General features: G+C 39.2%; 1 protein-coding gene across 7 annotated transcripts in view; it reads left to right on the plus strand.

Annotated features, from left to right (window-relative positions):
* MID1 (midline 1) overlaps positions 1-27,914 on the plus strand; it is a 353,212-nt gene that overhangs the window by 267,825 nt on the left and 57,473 nt on the right. For all 7 annotated transcript variants that reach the window (XM_080376926.1, XM_080376924.1, XM_080376930.1 and 4 more), the window contains one exon: positions 14,646-14,741. In XM_080376926.1, the coding sequence (XP_080233052.1) occupies positions 14,646-14,741 (96 nt within the window). The remainder of the gene's footprint in view (positions 1-14,645; positions 14,742-27,914) is intronic.

Here is a 27,914-nt window from a genome sequence, read left to right on the forward strand (position 1 = left end):
ATTGCATCTTGAAGACCTTCAGTGATGAGGACTCTAACATGTCCCTGGGGAAGCTGCTACAGTAAAAGGTTGCTCTCACTTGTAAAAAATGTCTTTCTTACATCAAAGTGAAACATCTCCCAGTGCAACTTGTACCCTTTGCCCCTTGTCTTCTCCATGTGGCTCCTTGTGAAGAAAGACTACTCTTTGTAAGTACCCTTTAAGTACAAGAATAATGTGATGAGGTCCTCCTGAACCTTCTCTTCTCCAGGAAAGAGAGATCTAACTCCTTCAGTCAAACCTATCTTTTTCAGTCAAGGAAAAGAAAAAAGGAAATTAAAGAGCTGTATTTCCATGGGGTGTTTTGGAAACAAGTGTATGAAGTCAGGCTCAGCCCTCAATCATTATTGTGTGACCTCAAAATGCTGTTGTTGATCATGCACAGAAACACCAGAGGAGACTGTGTTCTATTTCTACACTATTTGCACATTGCGTAACATATTTTTTCCACCTTACAGAGCATGTGTGAGTACCTATGTAAATGCATGCTTGTTTGTGTATGTTTTACATGGCTAAGGAGAAGATGTTTCTTACAAGTCTGTAGGCCTGACTTTCAGAAAGAGCAGATATGGAAAACACAGACCCAAAGTAATGTACTGGGTGAATCAAGTCCATGTCTCCTCTCCAGAGAAAACTTGCTCTGAGATCAAAATCAAAATCAGTTAATTGAAGGCCCCCAATAAATACTTCCATGGTCTTTACAGTTTTTTTATCTTCCCAATGTGCCATGAAAAGCATACTTATATAATCTGCATTGGCTTATGTTTTCAGTGGAAAACATTTGCCAGCCTTGATAAGTAGGAAAAACTTCAAAGGCTGTGATAAATCAAATTAATAATTTGTCCTGAGGAAGTCTGTGTAAATTGGTCACATTATTTAAATGTGTCAAATGATATGTTAAGATATCTCTCTGTCTTTCTCCAGGAATAATTGGATTTGCACATCTCTCCAAATTGCTAGTAATTTCACCAAAATATAAGGACATTTATTTTTCGTTACCTGAATGCTTGTCATAGTAAATGGTTACAGAAAATGGCCAAAGCTGTATGTGAGAGTTCATGCAGACTGATCCTACATTTTCCCACTATTAGCCCACCTGATGAGGAGATGATCAGCAGGCCATGTAAGACTAGCTCAGTTCTGCATGCCTTATTTAGATATGCTGGACTGGATGAGATGAAAGGGTCTAAGATTCTTTGTAAATCATACGAAGGTAAGTTAGAAGGCTTCATTGCTCACACATGAGTTCCTCTAGAAGACCATCATTTCTGCATTTGGCATTCTGGAGGAAGAAGAGGTAACAGGAGAATGGCACTTTATATTATTTTGATTTTTCTCTAAGTTTCTAAAGTTTTAAAGAAGGGTTGGGTTATACCTATCACTTGCTTCTTTTAAATATTTAAATATTTTTTAAATTATACCTATTGTTCTTATAGAAGAGGGACTGTGGATTCAGAGGTTTTATTCTCTATTACAAATAAATATTTTGTTCTTAATTGAGCATTTCTGAAACGCTAGTATATATAAGTACTTAAAAGTTGCTTTGGTTTTCTATGCATTAAATGCTCTCTTTTCTGACGACACATTTACCAAATTTAATGTTTAATGTTAAGGCCAAAGACAAAGTGTCTTGTCCTTATTTAGTTAGTAAAATGGTCAAAGTCTGTTCCTATTAGAATATGTGGATCTCTTATTAATTGTTCCAGTTCTTTTATGAAGAGAACACACAGATCTTTCCCTAGTGTTCTTCCTTTCAGCTGAGGATTTGAAATGTCAAGAAAACAGAAAAAGTTCCAACTCAGAAGCTGCAGTACAAAGTAACATGCTAGAAATTGAAACAGTGGTAGATAAGCCTGTGCTTGCGCAGTGCGAATTTGAAATATTACAGGTGCATGTATTTGGGTTTCTATTGACACTTCTCTGCTAAAAACATCATGTGATGTGATCTACTGCCTTGCCAAACTACAGCAGAACTTTTTTTTTTTTTAATGGTATGTTTTAAATGACTTAGGAGACCAGAGTTTAATGGTGCTACTACAAACATATTTTCACTACCTATTGATTCTTGCCAACAGAAGTTTTACCCCAGATAGGCTTTCAAACTGTGCATAAGCTGAAGCAAAAAGTAGAAAATCATGTTTGGAATATAATGAGAGGACCTCAAGTATTGACAAAGTAGAACTGGCTTGAGTTACATTTATAGTCTGGCATGCTACAAGTGATTTATTTTCATAGGAACATAGTGAAAATAAACTACAAAAGTACTTGCAAACATGCTTTCTTGAGCTAAAATTCGCTACTTTGAAGTGTCCTCATGCAATTGTTTATAATAGTATGAACAATTCATTAGTTCATACCAATTGATTGGTTCATATTAGTAAAATGAAACACATCTGTGACTTTCTGCAATGCTGAAATAAGTGAAATGTGGCCTCTGCATGGGACATTTGCTTTTGGCTTGTGTTTTGGGTTTTTTTAACCATTCCATGTACATTGTCAAGGGCTGTTAAATAATGATCTGTCCTTGAATTATTGGTCCCTCAAATGATAGTTGGATTAACATTGATTATTGCATTTTAACATATATGATTGTGCAGTCCAATACGGACTGAAAAAATAATGACTCAGCAGAGGAAGGAAAGGAATTATTTCTTTGGGTGCTCCCCTGGCTGTAGCATGCCAGTCCCTCAGCCCCTGAGCGTTTTCTTGAGCATCCAAGTTACTTTTGGACCTTCCACACAGAAACTCTTTGCACTGTGCACTGCTGGTAAAGCAAGAGCTGGCAACTGGGTTCAGCTCAAGTTCAAAAAATCTAGCAGGAGGTGAGGGGTGTATTGTAGCAGCAGCTGAGAAGGTCACAGCATGACCAAATTAAAAGGGGTGAAATATGCAAATGTTTTTGAATTAAGAGTAGTGAAGGAGATCAGGAGTTGGATCCATTGCTAAGGTAAGGGGAGGAGAAGCTTTTAGTGATGTACATTAAATGAGAGCGGATGGTACTTCTGCCTGCTGACTATTTCCTTGGTATGCTTTTCTTTCATTTAGCATTTGCAAATATAAGGCAAAAATTAAGTGCTATTTTTGTTGTGGTTATTTTTCCAGTGCATCAGTATCTAAATTATACTTAGACCTGAACCTGGTTTTCCAACCAAAAGCTCCTTGGTTATTGTTGTTGTTTTGGTTTGGATTTTGTCTTTTTTGGGTTTGGGTTGGGGTTTTTTTGTTGTTGTTGGTTGTTGGTGAATTTGAAATTTGAATTTGATCTCTGATGAAGTATTTGCAATAAGGGTTAGGCAGGTCAGAACAGAAACTTCGCCTAAATACGACAGAAAGATGAAACAAAATCTGATTCAAAATCATGATCATTGCAATTTATAGTCACTATTAAGTTTAAATTCAGCTCAGCACCATTGCGTTATTTTAGTAAGCCCTTAAGTATGTAATTGTACTAAGATTATTTAACATTATTATCTGGTTTTATCCATAGCAACTTGTAAGGTCAAAGAATTAAATATAATAACAACTCTGTAGCTGAAATCTGAGTCAAGGATAATTATTTTCCTAACTCTTAAATTCAAGATATGACATTTGGTCAATAGCTTTGTACAGAAAAATACCAATAAATTATATTATCAGGCCAGGTTGAGCAGTACTTTAGCTGAATAATTAAACCTTCTTTTCAAAAAAGTATTTAAGCTCATACCTAAACTTTAAAACTGTGGTTAAATCAAGTTCATCATACTAAATTTCCTTCAGAGTGTTTACTCAGTATAGTAGTGGGTTTTAGTTTACTGAGTGGGAAATAGAGTAAATTAGGAGAAGAAAACACAGATTTATACTTCTATCTATACCAAGCTCTAACTGTGGGCAGCAAGGCAGTGAGCATGTGCCAAAGTGAGCACCAAACTGGATGGATGCCAACTTTTTTTGTGGTGAGTAACCTCTTGCAGCTGGAGCTTCACCACAAGGAAAAGGCAGAGCCACCAATAACTTCAGTGGTGCAACACCAGAGAACTCTAGAGTGAAAGAATTAGTTCATGGTGTGCTGCTTGGCAAAATCCTGCAGGGTTTATAACCACAAAAAAATACCATAAAATGTAACTGTAAGTGGTGGTTTGTTTAGTATGATTCACCCTAAGTCAGCTGGGTCTTTCTGGTTGACTGGTCACTAGATACTTGCCTCATGCACCATGCTGTTGGACAGTGGAGAGAGTTGCTGTGCTCTGGCTTCTCTTGGGCTTATTGATGGTGCCTCTATGGCCCCTAACATGCCACCAGAGCAACAGCTGGGAATATATTGTGTTCACAGATGCACCTGTTTCCTCTCTACAGAGGAAGTACCGTCACTCCCATTTCTTGAGTAAGAATTGCTGGTGGTCTATTTAGGTCAACTTCTAGATGCTGCGCCAGTAGCAGACAAAGCCAGTGTGTGCCCTGGGTGTCCCAGTCTTTCCAGCTGTGCCAGGAGATGGATTTCCAGCTTCATTCTCCAGATGGACAATTAATATCCTCAGGAAGGCAATCTGTAGAGGTCCTTCAAAGTGCTGTTTGCCATACTGAGAAATATAAATGCAGATGGGTGCAGCTGCTTCAAATGTCAGCTTTGTTACAGGACGCAGAAAGAACTGAATCAGGTTTGTGACAGCTCCACCAGTCTTCTGCCTAACACAGGCCAAATAACCGTGTTGACCTTCTCTGCTCCTTGCCTATCAAGTGTCCTTTCTAACCTGCCAGTTTTGCGTAACAATGAATTGCCTTTTATACATACCTGGTTAGATAAGTTGGATTTTTTCAACCGCAAAATGCAGTAATATGTACTGACTGATTAAAACCAGGTTTTTTTCCATAATACAACCTCTTAAATAAAATACAAACTTTCAGAAATGTTTAGGCAGACATTTGTAGAAGCCAGGACTTTAATACCAATGCATAAATTATGGTTCTTTAGATGAGCTTTTTGGTTTCTCTTCATATAAATGTCTGTCATTAGTTATGTACAAAACTCAGAACTTCAGGTTTTTGTATTAATACTTCCCAGATCTTGCTTGTGCAAGATTAGATTAGCCATCTCATGAGGAGGAGCTCTTGTTGAACTCCTGGTTTTAAGTACGTTCCATGTCCTGGGAGGCTGGAAGTAGATGCAGCCAGGATGCTGCAGGACAGCTGTGCAACAGTTCGAGTCCTCCTTAACCCCCTTCATTGCACTGGATTAGCCTGTGGGGAAAAGAATGAGTTTACCAGCCCACTAGCTCTCTGTAATAAGTCTTTAATGACATACTTTAAATCCAGGGTGTCTGGGATTTGTTGTGCTCTTTTAATGTTTCAGCTTCCATTTTGACTACTGTACTGAAGTAAAAAAAAAAAAAAAAAATCAAATATATTGGGGCTTCAAATATATCAACAGCTTTGCAAATCTTTATTAACTCATGTATCGGTCCAAGACTGGTTTTGGGTTTTAATTTAGTGCAGGGGTCCTCAAACTATGGCCCGCAGGCTGGATACGGCCCCCCAGGGTCCTCAGTCCGGCCCCCGGTATTTACAGACCCCCCCGCCGGGGGTTGGGGGGGAACCAAGCAGCCGCAGATGACGGCCTGCCACTGCATCCGCGCGCCGGCACCCTGGTTAAAGAGTTTGAGGAACCCTGATTTAGTCAAATACTTAATCTAGTCTTTTCTGATCCTTGACTACTCATTATTATTCTGCTCCTTCTTTGATCAATGACTCATTAGAAATAGGGCTGAACCAACCCTCCAGATCCCAGCCAAGCCGACATTTGGATATCTTCTAATAATTTAATTAAAATGGGAAACTCTAAAAAAATTGCCTGTCCTATATAGTCATTATTGTCACTGTCTACACTGGAAAAAAGCTCTTATAACATGTTTGAATGTCCTCAGAAAACAAATTGCTTTCTCTGTTTAAAAGAAAATGTTATTTTCTTTTCATTTTTTTTTTGTATGTTCATTTTACTTCATAGTTCTGAAAATAGCAAAGCAGTGTCAGTTCCATTGGCCTGTGTTCTTGGTACAGGCAGAATGGCTTTTAAGTATGTACATTGTTTCTTTCCCACACCTAATAGTGCGTATCAAAGGAAAACTTTTGATATAGTCATATATATATATATATATATAAACTCTTGTCCTGTCCTTTTTCCTCAGAAGCCCCAGTTATACAATTTCTTTTATGCTCTGAGAAGGGGAGAAGAAACAGTGAAGGAAGACTAAAGAGCAACTCACCAAGCAGATTAGTGTAGTTAAATCAAAGGGCAGCGCCATTGGCTGCAATGGTATGTCTGTGGGCATGGCTTTGCAGAGAAGTGAAAATGCAATTGTAGGTTTTCCCTAGAATGTTGTCCTCTCAGTTAATGAAGATTTTATGTGGTCAAGAAACTGAAATGTTTGGATTTCCTTCAATTTCTACAATGTCCCATTTTAAATAATAGTTAATTAAAAAAAAAGCTACATTCCTATGAAATATGCAAACAGACCCAACTTAGTTAACATTATCTAAGTCACGGTGGCTTCAAATGCAGCTATTTTTATTGTACTTCTAATAAAAATAGTCCTGGACAATTAATTAACAGTGCCGTATCTCATGGGTCTTTCCTTGTGATATAGTGTAATCACTTGAGGTAAAAATCTTAGTCCCCAAGAGTGTATCAACATCATAGCTGTTATTGCTTTACACACAGAAATGTGGAGAGTAGTTGTCAAGCTCTCCACATTTGAGACTTGAGGTCAATCATTCCTATTAAGCACAAATGTTACCATTCCCTGGCTGGAGAAATACAGGGTTGAGCATGTATATACTGTGGAAGAGTAGCCATCTGTTTCAGAAGTACACAGAACAAAAGTTTGCTTAAGTTTTTCCAGGTGCACCTGGCATGTCCATTTAAATGAGGAACACCAAAGGAAACATTAAACTCACATATACCCAAAACGTGGCTCAAAACCATGCTTAATATTCTGGTGGTTCTGGAATTGACTGGCAGCTTTTTAAATAGGTTAGACTCAAGCGCTGGAGGCAACAGGCTTAGTTCATAGGGTATGTCACCATGACGAGGTAGAAATATTAACTACAGCACATGCAAGTGTAACTTCTTCAAGTTAGGAGGAAAACCAATTGCAGTGAAGATGTGGTGGCATGGACTTTGTTCACAACAGGGTGTGTATTTATGATCTCTAACCAGCCTGCACATATTGAAGACTGATCTGCCATGTCAACACCCCTCTGGTTGCCCTGCTAGCTTAAGTAAGTTAGGATATGGTCACACTGCTGCTTTGTGGTGTTTTATTCCTTATCTCCGCCTTACTGCAGTGTAACTCCATGGCTTCGGGTTACTCTCCTGGTTTCAGCTGGAATAGAGTTGATGTCCTTAGTAGCTGGTGCAGTGCTGTGTTTTGGATTTGGCGTGAGAACAATGTTGATAGCACATGGATGGTTTTATTTGTTGCTGGGTGATGTTTATACTAAGTCACTGGCTTTTCAGCTTCTTGGGCCCTGCCAGCAAGAAGGCTGGAGGGGCACAAGAAAATGAAAGGGGACACAGCCAGGTCAGCTGACCCAAACTAACCAAAGGGATATTCCATACCATAGAACATCATACTGAGTATATAAACTTGGGGGGTTGTTGGCCAGGAGCCACTGATTGCTGCCTGGGGACTGGCTGGGCATTGGTCAGTGGCTGGTGAGCAACTGTGTTGTGCACCACTTGTTTTTTTTCCCTGCCCTTTGGATTTTATTCCTTTCCACTTCTCTCTCCTTTTCATCACAATTGTTGTTGTTGCTGGTTTATCTTAGTTCAGTTATTAAATTCTTCTTATCTCAACCCTTGAGTTTTACTTTTTTCCCAGTTCTCCTCCCCATCCCTCTGGGGGTAGTGGGAAGTGAGCAAGAAGTTGCATGGTACTTAGCTCCTGGCTGGAGTTAAACCACAACAGTTACACACCTTAACCAGCAAATCTGAAAGATAGAATCTCTGTTTCAGTGTGACCATTTGTAAAGAGATGATGGGAGGGTGGCTGTGGTTCTCATGAAACCTGTATCATTACTAAACCTAATTTCCACTATGCAGGGCTCTGGTAAGCCCAGAAGTCTCTCCGAAGTTGTTTTCTTCTTTAAACCAGGATGTAGCCTCAAAACATGCCTTTCAGAATCACAGAATTGTCAGGGTTTGAAGGGACCTCTGGGGATCATCTAGGCCAACCCCCTGATAAAGCAGGTTCACCTACATCAGGTCCCACAGGATCGCATCCAGGTGAGTTTTGAATGTCTCCAGAGAAGCAGACTCCACAGCCTCTCTGGGCAGCCTGTTCCAGTCACCCTCAAATTAAAGAAGTTTCCCCTCATATTCAGGTGGAACTGCCTGTGCTGCAGTTTGTGCCCATTGTGCCTTGTCCTGTCACTGGGAACCACTGAAAAGAGCCTGGCCCCATCCTCTTGACACTCGCCCTCAAGATAATTATATGCATTGATAAGATCCCCTCTCAGCCTTCTCCAGGCTAAACAGGCCCAGCTCTCTCAGCCTTCCCTCATCAGAGAGATGCTCCAGTGCCCTCATCATCTCTGTAGCCCTCCCTGCTGGACCCTCTCCAGCAGTTCCCAGTCTCTCTTGAACTGGGGAGCCCAGCACTGGACGCAGCACTCCAGATGTGACCTCACGAGGGCAGAGTAGATGGGGAAGGTCACCTCCCTTGACCTGCTGGCCACACTTGTCATAATGCACCCCAGGATCCCATTGGCCTTCTTGGCCACCAGGGCACACTGCTGGCTCATGGTCAACTTGCTGTCCACCAGGACTCCTAGGTCCTTCTCTGCAGAGCTGCTTTCGAGCAGTTCAGGCCCCAGCCTGTGCTGGTGCATGGGGTTGTTCCTCCCTAGGTGAGGACCTTACACTTACCTTTGTTGGACTTCATTAGGTTCCCCCCTACCCAACTCTCCAGCCTGTCCAGGTCTCGCTGAGTGGCAGCGCAGCCTTCTGGTGTATCAGCCGCTCCTCCCAGTTTTGTATCATCCACAGCCTTGCTGAGGGTACACTCGATTCCTTCATCCAGGTTGTTGATGAGTAAGTTGAACAGGACTGGACCCGTAATGACCCCTGGGCAACACCGATAGCTAAAGGCTTCTAGCTAGACTGCACTGTTGATCACAACTCTCTGACCTTTGCCGTCCAGCCAGTTCTCAATCCACCTCACTGTCCGCACATCTAGTCCACACTTCCTGAGTTTATGTAAGAAGATGTTATGGGAGACAGTGTCAAAAGACTTGGTGATGTCAAGGTAGACAACATCCACCACTCTGTCTACCCAGCCAGTCATTCCATTGCAGAAGACTATCAGATTGGTCAGGCATGATGAATCCATGCTGACTACTCCTGATAACCTTCCTTTCCTCCACGTGCTTAGACATGACCTCCAGCATGAACGGTTCCATCACCTTTCCAGGAATGAAGGTGGGGCTGACTGGTCTGTAGCTTCCTGGGTCCTCCTTCTTGGTCTTTTTGAAGACTGCAGTGATATTGGCTTTCCTCCAGTCCTCAGGCACCTCTCCTGTTCTCCATGACATTTTGAAGATGATGGAAAATGGTTTAGCAATAACATCTGCCAGCTCCCTCAGCACTTGGGGGTGCATCCCATTGGGGCCCATGGATTTGTGGGTGTCAAGTTCACTTAAGTGATCTCTAACGTGATCCACCTTGACCAGGGGCAAGTCTAGTCAGTTCTTACTGTGGTGAGTCCTACACAAGGAGCAAAGGAATTGCAATCTGTTGTCAATGTTTGCTGCCAAAAGGCTTTGATCATGATGGATTTGATGTAAATGCTGATTAAGGTTGTTGTTACAAAGTACTGTCCCACAGTGTGTGGGTCTTAGCATGTGCTGCAGTTTCAGTGGACTGATTCTCAAAGTCTTGCAGTAAGTAGTAAGTGGAAAATACAAATGCATACTTATATTTACTAATGTCAGGGGAAAAAATATGTTTTAATGAGAAAAAGACAGTGGCTTTACTTCAAATGGAATTTAAAACCTCATTGTAGCTGTTTTATTTTGTGCCCCTTTGAATAGACATTTTTTATGGAGCCTCTGAGAAGATGATCTCAGGGACATTGTTTTCTCTGCTTTGACGTAAGGCAGAAGCACACAACTCAGCATTTTTCTTCTTTAGAAGCCTACATTAATTTATTTTGACAGCATTTCCAACCCATATAGTAGCTTAGGACTATCTGTTTGTGCTACCTTCCTATTTTAGACAAGCAATTCTTTGCGTGAGACTGTTAATTTGGCAAAGGGCATGGGTTCACATTTGGTTTTCATAGACTGATAGATTTAAAGGCCAGAAGAGACAATTATGATCATATAGTTTGACCTCCCACTTCAATCAGGGCGCAAGCCTCACGCAATCATTACTGCAACAAAATCATGACTTCAATGTGAGCCAGAGAACAGCTTAAAAAAGGCTTCCAGTCCTGACTTGCCTTCCTCTAATTTTTAGCATTAATTTTTTCAACTTTAGACTCCAGTCCCTGGATCATATAATTTTATAGACATGCAGAGTCAAAATGAAACATCATCATCAACTGTCCTTTTCAATTACATGTCTGTGATTTCATCTACTTGGATTTATCCAAAGATTATATTATCTTGTATAGTTGTCAGGCCATCTAAATGGACAGTAAGCATTCTTTTCATTTTATACTGGATGTTTGAAAAAACATTGCAAAACATGCACGGAATGTCAAAACCTTGTGCTAGGTCTGCATTGGTAAGTTAGGAAGCATTCAGCCTGGCTTTTGCTTTTTGAGAGCAGTTTGCATCCACGGAGTTAACATGCGTGAAGCCTGTTCATAGAGCAAATGCACAACTGCTGTCCTTTTAAAAACCACCCCCTGCATTTCTAAGATCAATTTTTCATAGACAAATAATGAAAATTGGCAAGTGATGAAAAAGATAAGGATATGCAGATGCAAATGTTTAAGAAACTATGATTTACCTAGAACAGTTCAAAAAATACAATTATAATTTGGTTCACTAAGAGAATAGCAGTAGAAGGTTAGGTGGGAGGAAGGAAGATGCTTTGAATCAGTTTATTCTGCCACTCATTTTCACATATACTCATCATTTATGAAAACACACTTTCTCCAGACTTAAAACATGGCTACAATTCACTATTGCAGGAATTCTGGTCTACAGCACTGGCTCAACTTTTCAAGATGGTCAGAGCTCCAAATCTGGCATGGAATTTTTTATACAACCTGAGAATTTTCAGACGTGTATGTGAAATGAGTTTGCAACATTTTGGAAAGTCTGTGAGCAAACATGCTTCTGAAATTTAAATGTCTTTCAGGTCCTTTCTGGCGCCCCCTTATGCTGACTAACGAAAGAGGGCAGGGCTTGAACTCTGCTGCTGGTACCTACTGTCATGTGGTACCCAAAGTGGTACCATGGTCCATATGGGAATAAAATAGGGGAAAGAACTAGAGGAAGATACTGCCAAGAGAAAATGCAGATAAACATACTGCAAGAATTGGTCAAGTTTTATGAGCTTTAAAACTTTCAAGTCAGGCCAGTTTTAAGAGCTGCCATTCAGTAATTGCCTGGTGAAACTAGAAAGTTTGACATTAATTGCAGAAAGCAGCTGCCAGGTTCTTGTAATCTTGTAAAGCATTAATATAGACTGATGTTCTTCAACAAAAGTTTAACAAAATTCTGATAATTCTTGACTTAAAAAGACCCTGCTCTCTTGCATACCAAACTGCATGGAAACAAAATTCCAGGCTTTCCAATGTGAAAATGACACAGTTCAAAGAACTAGGCACAGGAATGCATTAATTCCAATTTTTGTAAAGAAACTCACTCGTTTAGTAGTTAGCCTCCATTTTCACAGTTGGGAAATGCAGAGGACATCAAGAGACCTGTGTGAAACCATAATAATACATATAGGTTTATATTTATGTTCATTAGATAGGAAACATTCTAAAATTTTGTGCTTTACCCAGAATTTGAAAATATCCTGGATATAATAGTCTATAACTAATCTATGAGTAAATAAATTTATGTTTCAAAGAAGAATACTTACTCTTCATGTATTAATGGCCTTAGTTAAAGACATTTTCAGCTTATTTTAAATCACTGCAGTGTTCCATAACAACTTTGAGAACATTTTTTCTTCATAATATGTAAAGATCCCAGCTGTTAGTATTTGTTATATCCAGTAATACATTTTAAATTAGGCAGTCTCAATCAAGAGTACACATTTTTCATTTTAAACCTTTTAGTATAAAATATTAGAACATGTACAGAATGGTTCTATGAGCAATAAGAAAGTATATAAAGAGGTTTTACACATTTGGATCCCCTTAACAAACTGTTTTTTAGGGACAAAAGTTATCTGATACTGTAACTATATATGGTATTTTGACTTTGCATGTGAGTCTCAGCTCTACAAAGGGACATCTAACAGCACAGCAAACATGCCTTTGCAATTAAACGATTGTTCACAGTACGGCTTATGGAAATATAAGATACAGCTCAAACTGTTCAGTAAAGAATGCCCGTTCTTGTTACTCTTTGTTTTAGTGGGCCATAAAATAAATGCAGTGTAGAAGGTATTTTTACAGCCAGAACTTGTGATACACGATATGCATGGCTGTGCTGGGAAGAAAATGCCAAAATTATGTACTTCAAACACCCATCACACTTCTCAGAAGAGTTATATACTTAAAACCATCAAAATCCTGTGCTATCTTTAATGGAACAGGGCGGACTGCTCCTCCGGTGTTTACAACATCAGCCCTGGTAAATGCCAAAGTGTGTATGGTTCAGCAATGAAATACTGCTAGCTTCATTTGTTTGTGGCCATATGCAAGAAGGAGTAAAGAAGACTGCACAGCTGCAGGAAGGGAGGGCAAGGAACAGTGTGTTTTAAAACAGCGTGAAATAGGCAGTGAGTAACAGCACCAGAAAACACTCGCTCTCACACACACTCACACACATTAAAATCACGCATGGAGGTGGTAAAGGGTGGGGGTGGGGGGTGGGGGGTGGGGTGGATGGGAGAAGTCGGGTGAGTTAATGGTAGCTGAAGGGACTTAAGCAATGAATAGATAGATTGGGGGAAAAGTAGTAGTGTGAAGAAAAGAAGTCCATTAATAAAAGATGAGGAGGGATGAAATTAATGATAGCTCTGCAGAGAAACAGCTGCCCTTGTAGGCAGAGAAGCACAGGGCCCAGTTCTGGTATTCTCATTCAGTACTTCCCAGATACTGGGGACTCATCGGGGGACAAAGCACCATTAAAAGGCAGGGACTGTCAGCCTGCCAGGAATACTAAGTAAGGGACTAGTCTCACACACTTACATAGGTGAATAACTATGAGAAACTTTGTGATGCCAACAGTCCTCAGGTTTTCCAAAATGACATGTGTGCCCCTGAAATTACTAAAATAAATGTTTACAGTCAGGACTCTTTTTAATGGCTTGCTTCTTTTTCTTCTTCTTCTTTATAATGTGCTTAAGTTATATTTACAGAGCTTTTTTATCTCTGCAGAAACACTGCATTTTTTGCAAAAAAAAAAAAAAAAAAAAGGACCTTTTCATGCCCATGTTCTTCCAGAAGGTGGAATTTCATGTAAAACAGCATCTATCACAGAATGTGTAGTAAAAAGCTAGGAGCTGGTGGTAAGGTGCATAGCAGGATCCTGGTCCCAAGGCAGCCAGACCAGGGAGTGGGTCACAGCTATCACAGACCTCCCCCTCCTCCTCCTCATGTGCTTGGATTTCCTTCCTGTGGATACAGAGGGCAGAAGGGAGGCTAAAACATTTGTTGCTAGATCTTGATCTCATGTGCAGTTGCATAGTGGCCAGGGTGCAGCCTCAGCTCTGGAAGCTGGAAAGCACTCTGATCTCCCATGGTGGCAGATATTCACTGCAGCTGCAATCAGTTGATAAACACAGGCACAAGCCACAAGTTCTCTCTTAAGAACAGTTAGTGAAGACAGTCAGTGAGTAGGCATTTCATTCTTATGTGTAGAAAGGATGATTTTCTTTAGAATTATTTATTAAAAAATAGAACTTCAATGAACTAGGGAATTAAATAAGTTAAATCAATCCCATCCGGCACTGTGAATCCCAAGAAGAAAGTGCTGACCTGTCTACTGGGTCCTTAGAAGTACAGTCCCAAAGAGGCACATACTTGTAGAACTCAGCAGCAGGCTTTTAAATTCAAATGTTAAACTGAGAGCAGGAAATAAGGAGTCAAAAAGTGTTCTCAGCCAAAATAAACCACTTTTTCTGGCAAAATTTTTTTAGCTCCCCTGCTCTCCTCACTCCTTTCCCCCCACCCCCAACTACAACTGATTACTTCATCTAGTTTTTAGTAGGTCCTTAGAAATCCTATTTTTTAGAACTCGCTCTTGAACTTTTCTGCTCTCTTGCCTTGCTGTACTTGATGCATAGACAAAACATCTAATGGAGTATATAAAAATGAAAGTCTCATGTTCATACCTGTGTAATTAAAAAGTTCAGATCCTGAAAATATAGCCATTTTTCAATTGTTCATCTAAACACTACATTCTTCAAAATGCCAATGTGTTCTTTTCTTTCTTTTTGACAGCAAAATTTGGAGAGTAACCTCACCAACCTTATTAAGAGGAATACTGAACTGGAAACTCTTTTGGCGAAACTCATTCAGACCTGTCAACATGTAGAAGTGAGTACTGACCTCCTTTTGAAATACTTGTAAACTTAATTACATTCATTTAGCATTCAGGAACAAAAGTTTAAACAAACAAACAAACAAAAAACCCCAAACAACAAACACAGAACTAAATTAAAGTAGTGGTAAACTGATCTGGAGCTTTTTCACTGATAAATGGTATTCTCAATACAGATGGCCTCCTTTACATTCCTTGCTGTCCCCTTTTAATTACATTGTGTTTGTATGGTCACCACCACTGCTATACTTGGGCATATCACTCGCTATCTGTAACGTTTATCTTTTTGGGTCCTTTGTGAGGTAGAGTAATATTTACAGGTGGAAAACAAAAGCAAAGAAATAGTAATGCCCAGATCCAAAACAATATTTAGGTTTCTGTCAGCCACTGATTATTTCTTTTTCATCAGAATTAAGTATCTAAATACATATGTGGACTCAAAAGTCATACATTAAATATGGTTATCTTCAGAACAAGAAAAATGCTTACAGGCCTTTGAGTTGCCTCAGTTACATATTCCACTTCAAGTATCACAGAAAATCTTCAGCAAGGAGGGATCTGAATCCATATTTCACTGAAATCCAGGGGATTTTTTGAATGGCCCCATGGGGGATGCTGCTCTACTTGCAAATTAAGATAATCACAGACTAATTCAGCCATGGGAGCTGACAAAGGAAGAGATCAGAATCCAAAATAGATTCTTTTTAGCAACACTTTTCTTTTTACTTTTTGCCACAGTTTCTTACGGTACATTCAGATCAACAAAGCCAAAATCACTAAGAACAAAGAGCTTCCATATCATAAAAAAACCTGCAAAAAGACAACATGAGTTTATGCTTTCTGCTAGTAGATGTTATACAAACATCCCCATGGCATCGAAACTTTATCACTAGTGCTTTCCTCATTGTCAGTCTCAGCTGTGAGTCCCAGGTGACACACCGGATACAAAATATTTTTACTTCTCCTTCAGTTAAATTGTGCTAAGAAACACTGGAAGACTAGGAAAAGCTCAGCATCTTGAGGTACGTGTCCTTGTTGACAGATACACTGGATTCCCTGAGATACACAACTTCATCATTTGCAGTGCTATCAGTCTTCAAGTGTTCTAAACTCAATTTAAAAGGGCATGAGAAAGTTAATGGGGTAGGAATCAGAGGAGCTGACACAACTTAAATACTGCTGATTTAAAGTGGAACAAGCTTTAGACCTCAATCACAGAGAACAGGTATTTTCAGTTGAACAGCTAATTACTAGTAAGATTAGCAGGGGAAACCTATTTTCCCTGTGAAAAAAATGTTCGGGATTTTGTTTGCATAGCAATGCTACCTGTTGACAAATTCTGCATAGGACCATTTCACTTCTGAATACATTGCAATTCCTGTAGCAGCCTTGTTTATTCAGAGAAGGGCTCGCTGTATGCTCCTAGCAGACAGGCAACATTAAATAATTAAGCTATGTTGTGTAGAAAAGGTATTCCACTTTGAGTATGGTTGTCTATATATGTGAAAGGAAACCAGGTTTCTTCACTAGTGTTAGCTGAGGAATATAGGAGAGGAAGATAGCCTTAACCCAGAGCTTCTGAAACATTGGTAGAATTTAAGATAAAGTTAGCTGTGACATAAACTGTTGTAACACAGCCACCTGCCAGCGCTGCAGAAAGGCATTTGGTTTTCAGACAAGACTCTCTTCATTAGACAAGACTGCTTCTTTTCTGACTTTCTCAGAGTAAAATTCAGTAACCTAATTAAGCCCCAAAGCAACTTTGACTTGTGAATAGATTCAAAATCATGTCTTGAAAATTTGATATCTGCTTAAATACCTTGTTGACTGTGGTAATGGCACATGTTGCAGAAAAAGGGGGAAAAAAATCCGCCCAAAAAAAACCAAAGCAAAGAAATGCAAAACAAAACAAAAAACAAATCAAAACAACAACAAAAAAACCCCCAAGACTGTTCTTCCAAAGAGATCGTTTTACCCATTTTTCTATTCACTCCACCTGTGGAGCCTCGCTGACTTCATGGGCTCAACTAAACCATGAAACTCTACCCACGGTATCAGATACGAGGTGAATGGATTGACTTCTTCATATGGGCAGTGACAGCATCAGGCAGAAGAACTGTTGTACCAGTTGGAAGGACTGTAGTAGGTAATGAGAGACCAAGACAAGGCACATTTTCTTCCTCTGTATGTAAAAATCAAAGCAAACCCCAAGAAATGAATGGGCTTAGGACAGCATAAGGCTTCTTCGTTGATGACCTATGTCCAAGATGGGATAGATCTGTATAATTTTAAATTGCTCCTCCATCTCCTTTGTGGTTCTGCAATATGCTACCAACTCTGAGGTTTAGTATTACAAAAACTCCAGCTCATTCAACTGGTAACAGATGCATTACTGTCCCTGGAGTCCTGTTTTAGAAAATTTCTCTGTAGACATAAAGAAATAGCAGCAAAGTTGTTAATGAATTCCTACCACATTTTATTCATCAAATTACTCTAATTAGCATTTAAATTAGCTAAATATTAAGAAATTAGCTTCAGTCAAAACCCTGGACCAAGGCCGCAGTGGAAATCAGGCAAGTGGGGATGTGCAAGTAAACTTTAAAGCTATCTCTGTTTCTCAGAGCTCTGTGAAACTTCAGATATTAAGTGAATATCTTCAACATTAGAAAAGCACTGAGGCTTAGATAGATTTTTAAAAAGACAAGATGCTGTCTTTCTTTGTGCTTCTTCAAGAAAAACATTCATCACAAACCAGGGACCTGAATGAAGGAAACGATATATTGTTTGTAAAATTGATTTTGTAAATTTAAGATTGCAAAATACTAGGCAGAAAAAAAGCTGAAGTTTCCAGTGATGGTATTTGTGTTGCCATATGAACTCACTCAAAGGTCAAAACTGAACATGTAGTTAATTTTACAGGACATGTTTCTTTTTTCACTTTTTGATACAATATATTGCAGATAATGATGTAAAGTACATTGAATATAATTTGTAAACATGTAAATACATAGGTGGTACCTTTAAAAACTGCTGTTACATACTTTGATTTTCCTTACCTAATTTTAAATAATTTTAATGATGTTATTGTAATGTTGGTTTACATTTTGGGGGGTTTAAAACCAGTTGGGGAAAAAAAAAAAGAAAAGAAAAGAAGCTTTGGGTTTCACACATAATTTGAACTTTGAAAAACAAGGTAGGAAAGTAAATTATTATTCCTTGTGTTAAAGTTACCGAGTATTTATTAAGGGATATATAAACTTTTTGAAAAGTTATGCTAATAAACATCTTTTGGTAGAAATAAACATCAACGAATTTTAAAGGGTTTGTCATGACATAAACAAAAAAAATCAATATTACATGAAAAATAAAAAGTAATGTCTTTTTTGGCTTTTGATATGGAGCAGAAGCTGATGTTTCTGAAAATGAACAACAAACAGGCTCTTGTCTTTCAAATAAATGAATCCTCACCAGCCAACCCAAATGTTGTCGCAGAGCTACTGTTTCTCATCAGCCAAATGAGCTGTTAATGGCTTCCCAGCGACCAGCTGAAGCTGCAGATTAATTCTCTACCCATACATCCTTCCCATCAGGCAACTGTAACTTCATCGATAACAAAGGCCATATCCCAGCCCCTCTGTGTTTTCAAACTAATGTTTATTCCCTTCTGAAAGGGAGTTATTTTCACTTTTTGCTCACATAAGCAGGCAAGGACTGGTTGGGGATGTTGGTTATCTGGAAGCTGGATGCCTTCCAGCCACTGGGAAGGGGAGATCTGGGGCTGCCTTTCATCACAGCAACGGAGACATAAATCTTGCCTATTTTTAGATGGAGTTTATCAATTTATGACAGGATTTATCCCAATGGGGAACCTGATCTTGGGAGACTCGTGAAGTCCACTTCCAGTCTTGCATTCCTGTGGGTGGTTCTGGGGGTGCCAGCAGGAAAACTTTTGTGAATAAATCAAGCCACACTTGCATTCTTTACTGCTTTACGTACAGCAAAGATATTACTAAGCATTTTATAATAATGATAATTTTAACACCTAAATGTCTGATTTCTTGCCTAATATGCAAATTGTGCTAATACTTAGTTTATAACAATTTAAATAAATCTCATTTTTTCAAAGGGAACCCTTTGCAAAAGCAAAGATATTACTAAGCATTTATAATAATGATAATTTTAACACCTACATGTCTGATTTCTTGCCTAATATGCAGACTGTGCTAATACTTAGTTTATGATAACAGTTTTAAAAATCCCATTTTCTCAAAGGGAACCTCACCCTGAAAAGTGAAAGCTTGAGACCATAACACTCCTTTCTGTCCCAAATCTTTGTTTCATTAGGAGCATGCTGGTTTAACTCATCTTTCAGACACATCCTTAACACATTTTTTGATTTATACTCGTTTTTATGTCTTTCCACTCTCCCTTCCTCTCTAATCCTGTCTGCCATTTCTTGGTTTTGTAGAAACCCCGAAGGCTCTTAATCAGGAAAGTTTTGTTTTCCTTCCTTGGAGATGATGGCAGGTCTACACGCCTTTGGCCAGGCTGCTTCCTGCAGAGCACGGCGGTGCTCAGGGCAGTTCACTGGGCCGGCCCTGGTGAGCCAGCTCCGCTCCTCGCTGCTTAGGGAAGGCAGCTGTGGCTGTCTCCCCAGGGACAGCAGGCTTGGCTGTGTAAAACGATAAACTGAGTCATAGGATAAAATACCATTTTCTCCACACGCTGAGAAAATGCAATAGAAATGGCTACTAATCTGAAACGTGTTTGTTTGTATTCATGCATTCACAGCATTCATGCATCTCAGAGTATCTGTAGAAAACTTTTTTTAAAGCATTAAAAACAGTCCAGAATAATTTTATCTTTAAATTCTGTGACTGTTCACCCAATAAAAGAGCCCTCTAGCATGTGGCTAAATCAGCATGTAGCTCTTAAAAGCCCATAAAAATGTCTCTGTGTGTCAGGACAGCAGCTACTTAGTTCTGGAGCCATTATAAGGGGAAGATGTTTGAGGGAAAAGGAAGTAATGTAAATATTTATGCTTTGGCATAAATTAACAAGGTCCAGGTACAAGTCCTCTAGCTCAGCTGAGGGAGAAGAGGGTCTAGCTGGATCCAGCCCCACTGTGTGAAACCAGGCTGCAGTAATTTGCTCATAACAAATGCACTATGCAAATAGCTCATGTGAATACCTGAAAATATTTATAGGAGCCTTGACAAATACTCTAAAAATACTGTTGCAAAACTGGGATTGACAGGCCTAGGATATGGCATATATATGCTATATAAGTTAATCCCTGGGTGATAGCATCCCTGTGGCCATACCAACCCATTGTCAGGTCTCCCTCCCACAGTGTGCTGGAGGGGTGCTGAGATGGCAGTGGCCCAGGTGGCCTTTGGCTGTGTCCCCTACCTGCCCCTGGCACACTGCAGCACTGCCATCCTCCCCTGCATGCCTGCCACGTGCAAGGTGACAGGGGCCGCATCCTGCTCTGCTGGCCTGTGCCTTTTCCAGCTGTACACAGCTCCAAATTCAACTACTTCTCCTTTGAATCAGGGAAGGATTTAATTTTGTAAGTGCTTAAGTTCTCCCCTTGGTTTTAGTGTCACAGGTTTCTCTGGCTGACAAAGTGCTATGTCACATTAAATTTGCTTCTTTGTCATAATTTCCAAGGCACATTGCTTCTTTGAATGTGTGAGGCTGCTGCAAATGTCTTTTAGATCATGACATTTATTGGCATAAGGCACAAATCTGAGCATGAGCCTCTTTTGTCAGTTACTTTTTTCTAAGCAATTTGAGTTTTGTTTCTGGAATTTTTCCCATCTCTTCTAGGAAATATATGATTAAATGTCTGTTATATAGTCAATACCATGAAGCTTCTCTCATCTGTTAGGCAGAAACATAATCTCAACTCAGCTGGAGGAAAAATTGGAGCAATTATCTGGAGGGGGAGGGGAAAGGAAATAGGTTTTGCTTGTAGACAGCTTTATAACATCTGTATCTCAGTCTTTCTGTTTGTTTTGTTTTGTTTTCAATTCACAAAAAGTCATAGGAAGCAAATTCTGGACACTGCTGCAAAATCATTTTTGGTTGTTTAAAGACGGGAAGGCACTTTCCTCTAACTGTGTAACCCTCAAACTGCTGCATCCTTTGCTTTCTGTTTGTAATGGAAATGCTGTTTCTAGCTCACTTCTAAAGATCTGCTGCAGGCTAAATCTCAGCATAAAGTTTCCAGTCAAAAACTGGTTTTGTGTGTCTCAAAAGGTGGTTTTTATAGCCATGTTATATAATCATCTGCAAAAAAAGTACTATATTGAAAAATCCTTTATTTCACTGGCACAGATACTGAACACTTGAACATATCAGACACATTTTAAATCAATGTAACAACAGTAGTGCAAAAGTGGTGAGGAGGAGATGGCAGCACAGGGAAAATCCTGCTGTTGCCTTTTTTTGTGTGGCTGATCAAAAAGAAATGAGCCAAATGGGGAAATTATAAATACTGAAAATTTGCAATTCTGGTAAGACTTCAGCTACAAGATAGCTTCTTCAAATTTTGCAACAAAACATCTCCATCAATTTTTATATAGGATACGTATAGCATTTCTATAACCTGAGGGACAGCAAAATCAAAACTCAACTGTTAGCGTGATTCCTTGAGGAGACTCAAACAATAAAGAGGCTTTGCCTGTGACAACAAAAAACAGTGACTACTCTGTTTCCGCTAAGTTTCATGCTACTCACTCCTTGAGATTTGAGATAATTTCAGTCAAAGCCCAAGTAAATTGAGAAATTCTCATTAGGAGAATTTAAGTGGAAAGCTTGTAAGTCCTGGTGTCTGAACCACAGCAAATGGCCTTTGTAGTCACACAAAAGTGACCACTAGTAGTTTGGAATAGGGAATCTACTTTGTTGGGGTTTTTTTACATAGTAGGAAAGGGGCAAAGGGTTAAATAAGTGTTTGCCATCACTGTGATATGTGTGGGGCAGATAAATTGGAAAATTAACTCCAGTGAAAGTTGCTTTTTCCTCTGCTACATTATCTTCCTTTTTTGTGAAGTTATTTCTTCAGTAGCTGAATTTATTTGCTATATTTAAGTGCTAGAAGTAACTGACATTTTTTGATTTGTGAAATAGACAGGAAAATATGACTTGAAGGAAATGGGGAGTTCTTACTCTTGATAAAAGACTAATTAACAAACTTCATGATGTGCATAAAACCCCAAGAAGGAGTTTACAGCACTTTTTTCCAAAGGCAGTTTCTAATGAGAGAGGATACAAAAGAGACTTTCTTTATTGACATTATTTAGATGAAATATATGGCACGATCTACCTTTGATTTCCAATTACTTTCATTCTACATTTAATTCCACTTTCACAAAAGCTGATTTCGTTCAGGGAAAATCTCAGGTAAGCATTAGTCAGAGTCTTAATTTTATATAGCATTAAAGAGAAGAGAAACTTCAGAAATAAAAACTGACAAAACATGCTGCGTGGCATATGGCAATACAGACTATTCATTCAAGGATGGCCCAATTTGCATGCCCAGTAAGCCCTGGCCCAGTAGTCAAATACTGTTGGTCTAAAGAATTATTTAATTGCTTTCACAAATTACTAATTAAATGTAGAATTTAGCATATATATGTATATGTGTGTGTATATATATAACTGCAGCACCTATGCACACATTTTATGTACAGATTAGGCACGTGCTGGAATGTGTTATTGCACCTACAACTGGTTTGTAACTTGTGGAAATTGGAGTCATAATTATGATAACAGGCCACACAGATTGTATATAAGCTAATAGTAGTGCTTGCCATTGCCTGTTAAGGTGGCCAGTTCCCATTTGCTCCATCTCTCCCTCCGTCTCACATCCATGCACGTGTACATGTTTACACTCTCTCTAGACTGACATTCCTGCAAGACTTTACCCTTAGACTAGAAAATGGAGTTGAGTTCACTGTTAATCGCCAGTTAACTAGGGCAGCAGGTAATATTTTGTGCCTGCCATCAGATAATATAACTTGTCAGTCAAAATGTTCTTACTTTTTGGAACCGTCTGTCTTTAAGACATTTACCTTTAGGGGAAAAAAAATACTCCTGAGTACCTCCTTTTTCTGCCTAATGTAAATAGCTAAACAGCAATTAGAACAGCAAGGAGACCAAAGCTATTGGTCCTCTAGTGAGGATGTTAAACACTAGGCACTAGGCTAAAGACCCCAGATCCTGGATGAGAGTTTTAAGTACTGAACTGTTGGTTACAAGGGCACTGTCTTCATCTTCATCAAAGGGCAGGCAGTCCTTTGAACTTCAGTGATTATTTAACTGTTTTTGCTTTTCTATCCTAAATGAAACACACCAAGTGGTTTGTTTTCCTGTCAGCAGGAGAAACAAAATAAAACCAATAAATATTATTAAATTCAAAAAGTGTTTTCATTATTTAGGTTCAAAGAAGAGACTACCATAAAGGACAAAAATAATGACTGAAAAGAAATTATTAATATGACCCTTTTACTGCATCTTAAAAAACCACATTGCTCTTAGGTCTTGGTTTCACAGACAAACAGCTTAATCTGATCTTAAATCTCATTGCTGCCAAAAGCCTCCCCACCTCTGCTTCTCCCTCCCCTTTGTGTTTCTCTACCTGCTTCCCACACGCATATCAGCCAGGTGAGCTCAGCCCAGCCATTTCCCCAGGTGGCCGCAGCAGCTTCTGCAGATGGAAGGAAAATTGGGAATACCTTTTTTCTTTTTGGCAGTGTGATCCCAGAGCAGTTTAACCCAGTTGGGAAACTGTGGTTTGTCTCGCAACAAATGTCATTTCTCCAGTGAGCTCTCCTATCTTGAGAAATGTCAGCTATAGTTCCAACATGATGCTACATTTGTGTTTTATAGAAACAGTACTTGGTTCACTGAAGCAAGCCTACTCAATGGGCTTTACAGCTGTCAGCACAAGCATCTCTGGAGAATCTCCTTGTGAGAACTTTCTCGATCATCTGAGTTTAAGATTTTTAAATGTTTTTAATGGAATTCTTATAAATACAGTTTGTTTTCCATGAAACTTCTGTGTTTATTTTGTTTTGTGATTAGATGGTAAATGTAAATGTCACTAGACTACTGATAGGTATCTTGCTGATTAGTTTCTCAGCAATGTCCTTCACAGCACAGTGGGACAAAAAAAATTAAAATAATATTTTAATAAGTAACATGAGTATTTCAAACTTCTAACAGGGTTTCCTTTTAGTCAAGATGGGGGCAGATAGTCTTATCAGCCTGACCCAAAGCGATTTAGCTATCCTGGCCTAATCGATTCTTCATTCACAAAATTCCTAAGTAGCCAGAGTAAGTTGCTGTATTTTTCACTGACCTTTGTTTAACCTGTGCTGAGACTGCCTCCAAACACAGGTCTCCTGGTTAGAGATAGATGTGGAATGCAAACAAAAACAAAGCCTCTGGCACACTTGAAATGGAAGATGACCGTTCCTTTTTCTCTTGTGCCAATTCAGAATAAAGGAGTTGTAGATGATCCATTTAGATGGCAGGTTGATTAATATCACATATTTCCAAAGGCACAGTTTGTCATAATAGATAAAATCAGTTTTACACGTAGACTAGATAAAGTCTGAAAAAGCTTTATTTCAAGAGTTGCTTTTCCTCTACAGAAGACTAAATTAAATAACCTGTAATATCAATCACGGATATGAAATGAAAGAAGTTTGAATCTATGGCTCTCACTCCACCTAACCATCCATAAAAAGAAAGGGAAGACGTGTTTTAATAAATTCACATTAATTATTATACTTTGTATTTCCATCTAATAGATAACTGAAAAATGGATGATGTTAAAATATGACTTCAATGTATTGTGACTCTGTGAAGAAAAGTTATTCATTTTAAAACATGGAGTAATTAAAAAGTAAATAGGCCTCTCTCTTTAGATGAGCATAATTCTTTAATTCATCTAGAGACTCTAATCCAAGAAAATGTGTTCTGCATCTACATGACAATGAAGAAAGTTTTCCTATAGTAAGCAGGTACTAGCTATTATATGTCACCATTTTAGATTCCCCACCTCCCCACCCCACTCCACCCCAGTTTCTGGGTTTCATGTAATAAGGAATTCAAGCTCAAAATCTAAAGTAAAATATGTGGAAATGATGTTGCAGTTGTTAAGTGGAATTATTGTAGTTTGCTCTTCTGAAGTGTTTGTTTATTTGTATGTAGTAATTCTATAACCATCAACTCAAACACATAAAGAAAAGCTGATACCTTTTCTTTCTCTATATGGCCGCAACTGCAAGGAAATGATTTTTTGAGGCATTGGGACCATTTTTAATTAGTAAAGCTGAAACTCATGTTCATACCTCGCTTTCCAGAGATCAGACTCTTTCTACAACATACTTTCTTCCATTTTGCATAGCCAGCAGAGCACTAGTGAATAAAAATTACTCTGCGTTTGATGGATTTATCCCAGACAGTATAGTCTTAAAAAAGCAAGCCACCTCTGATTTAGGGTGTCTTATTTTGCTTGTCATTTAGAGATTATTTGCTGATTATATATAACACACACATGTGCATTTCCACTTTTGGACAAAATTACCTTACCCACAAAGAATCTCAGAGGGAGAGTTTTGCTCCTGCAAGTGAAATTCTGACATAAAAAATCCTTTGATTTTGGTATATTAGTTGAGGAAGTTTCCATGGGTATGAATCTAGCCCTCTGACACTCTGTTTGCCTTTGAATTAACCATAGAAGCTCCCCTGTAACCTTGAACCTCTAGCCATGTTGTAGTTCTGTGATTTCCCAAACATCTGCTGGGGACTTTGAAACCACCACATTCATTTTCTTATGACCTAAGCTGCAATTTAACTCAGGTCTCTGAAGATGAAAGCCAAGGAAGCCTCTGCAGAGACTAGAACACTTTCCAAAGCAGTTCTCAGCTTGTGGAGCTGGGAACAGCTGGTCTGCTCCCCTCTTTGGGTTGGGGGGGCTTGTTGTTTCCAGCTACCTGTCAGACAACTGAGGAACCCCCATTTTTCTTTTTTTTTTTACCCTACACCCACTCCCTGAGGCAAAGGCCAGCGATACCTATCCATCCATCTGGAAAACCTGGAAAGAACCCCAAATTATATTTTTTTTTTCCTGTAAACTGTCTGTTTGAGGTCTTTGGATGTTACAGAAATCAAAATAAACTTCCCACAAAAGCAGCAGAACTAGAATCAGCCCTTGCGTGCCTTCTTGTAGTAGAAAATGTCATCATTTTGGCTAAATCATAAGAAGGCATCCTAGTCAGTTTTAAAACTGTTTTGTGGTGTGAAGGAGAAGTTTATAACAATGATACCAACAAAACACAACTCTTTAGGTTCAAAACAGTTCTGGATGTGTAACGTTAAGGAATTTGTTGATGCCAAAACTATGTGTATTGATGTCAGTGAGATTTTCTACAGAGAGGTGTCCCTAAGTCCAGCATAAACTCTCAGGCAATAGGTGTCTCAGATTAAAGAGTCGACACTCATCTGGGATGGAGGAAGCCCAGATTTAAGTCTGCTCTCTGCATGATTGAGAGCCTCCCACAACCAAAGCGAGCAACGCAGTCTCCAGACTTTTTAAATGCAGCTCGCAGTCTCTTTTAATGAACTCCTTGGAAACAGGGCTTGTTTTTAATGTGGAAAAATGTAGAACATAAAACCTCAAATATTTTCACCAGACAGAACTCGCATTCCTTGGCCAGCCCCAGCTGGAAGTTATTGTCAAGGTTGTTGTTCATCAAAGGACTCCGGCAGAAGACAGAGCCTTATTCTGGTATTTCTGTAGCACCTGTACAGCGGAGCCCTGCTCCATGCCTGTGGCTCTTTGGTCTGATATATGACTCCTCAGAAGCATGCAAGTAAATAATATTCAATAGTAATCTCACAAATAGTCCCTTTAGGGCCACAGCTAATATGGTGCACTTAAAGTTAGGCATGTGCTCAATTATGAAGTTATTACTGAATCAGATGCTTTGTAGGCTGAAAATTTGATTAAGGAGTATTTCAACTTGAGAAAAGCCTTCAAATTAATATTTTTTTTCATTCAAAGCTCAGACATATCAAATAATTTTTGAATATTCTTTTTACCTTTAAAAAGCTTGTGCAAGCTATAAAGTTGGAAATGTCTTCAAATGAAGTTTATAAAAGAGTATACTTTTCAGATTTCAAAGAAAAAGAGAAGCCTGCAGTCAGTAAGAAATCTAAGCATTTTTTCCAAGCATTTTGGTTTTCTTAGTCTAGAGTTTTTTAAGTTAAGATTTAATTAATATGTTATTATTCAAACCAATCAGAGTATTAAATGAAACAATATTGACTTAACTTTCCTGTAACTCTATGTTTCATGACAGTTGCCCCAAAGATTAATTAGATCTGCTCAACAAACCAAATCCATGATGTAAGTGGTGATAGAAGTAACACTTTGAGTGGAAGCTACTCAAAAATCCTGTGAAGTGTTACCGTAATTAAGTGCCAAAGTCAGCTCTGGCATGAGCAGACCTCCGTATCACACGGGAGGAGTTGTGCCCATGCGCCGTGGGTGTGATCATTGCCCCGACAGAGGCCATTTGGGATTCCCCACGCTTGTTGGCATGTCAGTCCACTAGTGAGACTGGAGTCAGGGCTGGGGAAACTTGCACTGGGTGGGTTGCTGAAAACAGCTCTGCCAAGTTCCGTGCCAAAGTACAGAGCGTGAAGGGAGGGTGTGATGCAGCCGGGGTGGTAGGATGAGAAGAAGAAGGAGAATAGGAGGGACAATGACGGTTGACTGGTTCTTCTAGGCTCTGTGAGCAGTCAGTGGAGAGACACTGGCACTGCCAGAGGCTTTGGGTGAGCTGCTTCGTGGTCTCTCTCCTCATGGACTGCTGTGAGAAGCCAGGCAGAGCAAACAGCTGGCTAACATAAGGAGATAAATAGGCACCTACAACTGCATGGTGGAGGTACTTTCTACACCCTCACCTATTACATGCAGATCTCCCCAGCACTTTCAGTACCATCTGATCCCTTCCAGAAGCAAATATGTTTTCTCTTTATAAACCTGATATCTTAATTAATAATTAAACCTATAAAATATGCAATCAAACTTTAATTTTATGAAGGTTTGAGAAGGATAATCCAGAACTTTAATGAAAGCAGGCCTT

This window comes from Falco punctatus (genome assembly GCF_963210335.1).
Source record: "Falco punctatus genome assembly, chromosome: 2".
Classification (NCBI taxonomy): domain Eukaryota; kingdom Metazoa; phylum Chordata; class Aves; order Falconiformes; family Falconidae; genus Falco; species Falco punctatus.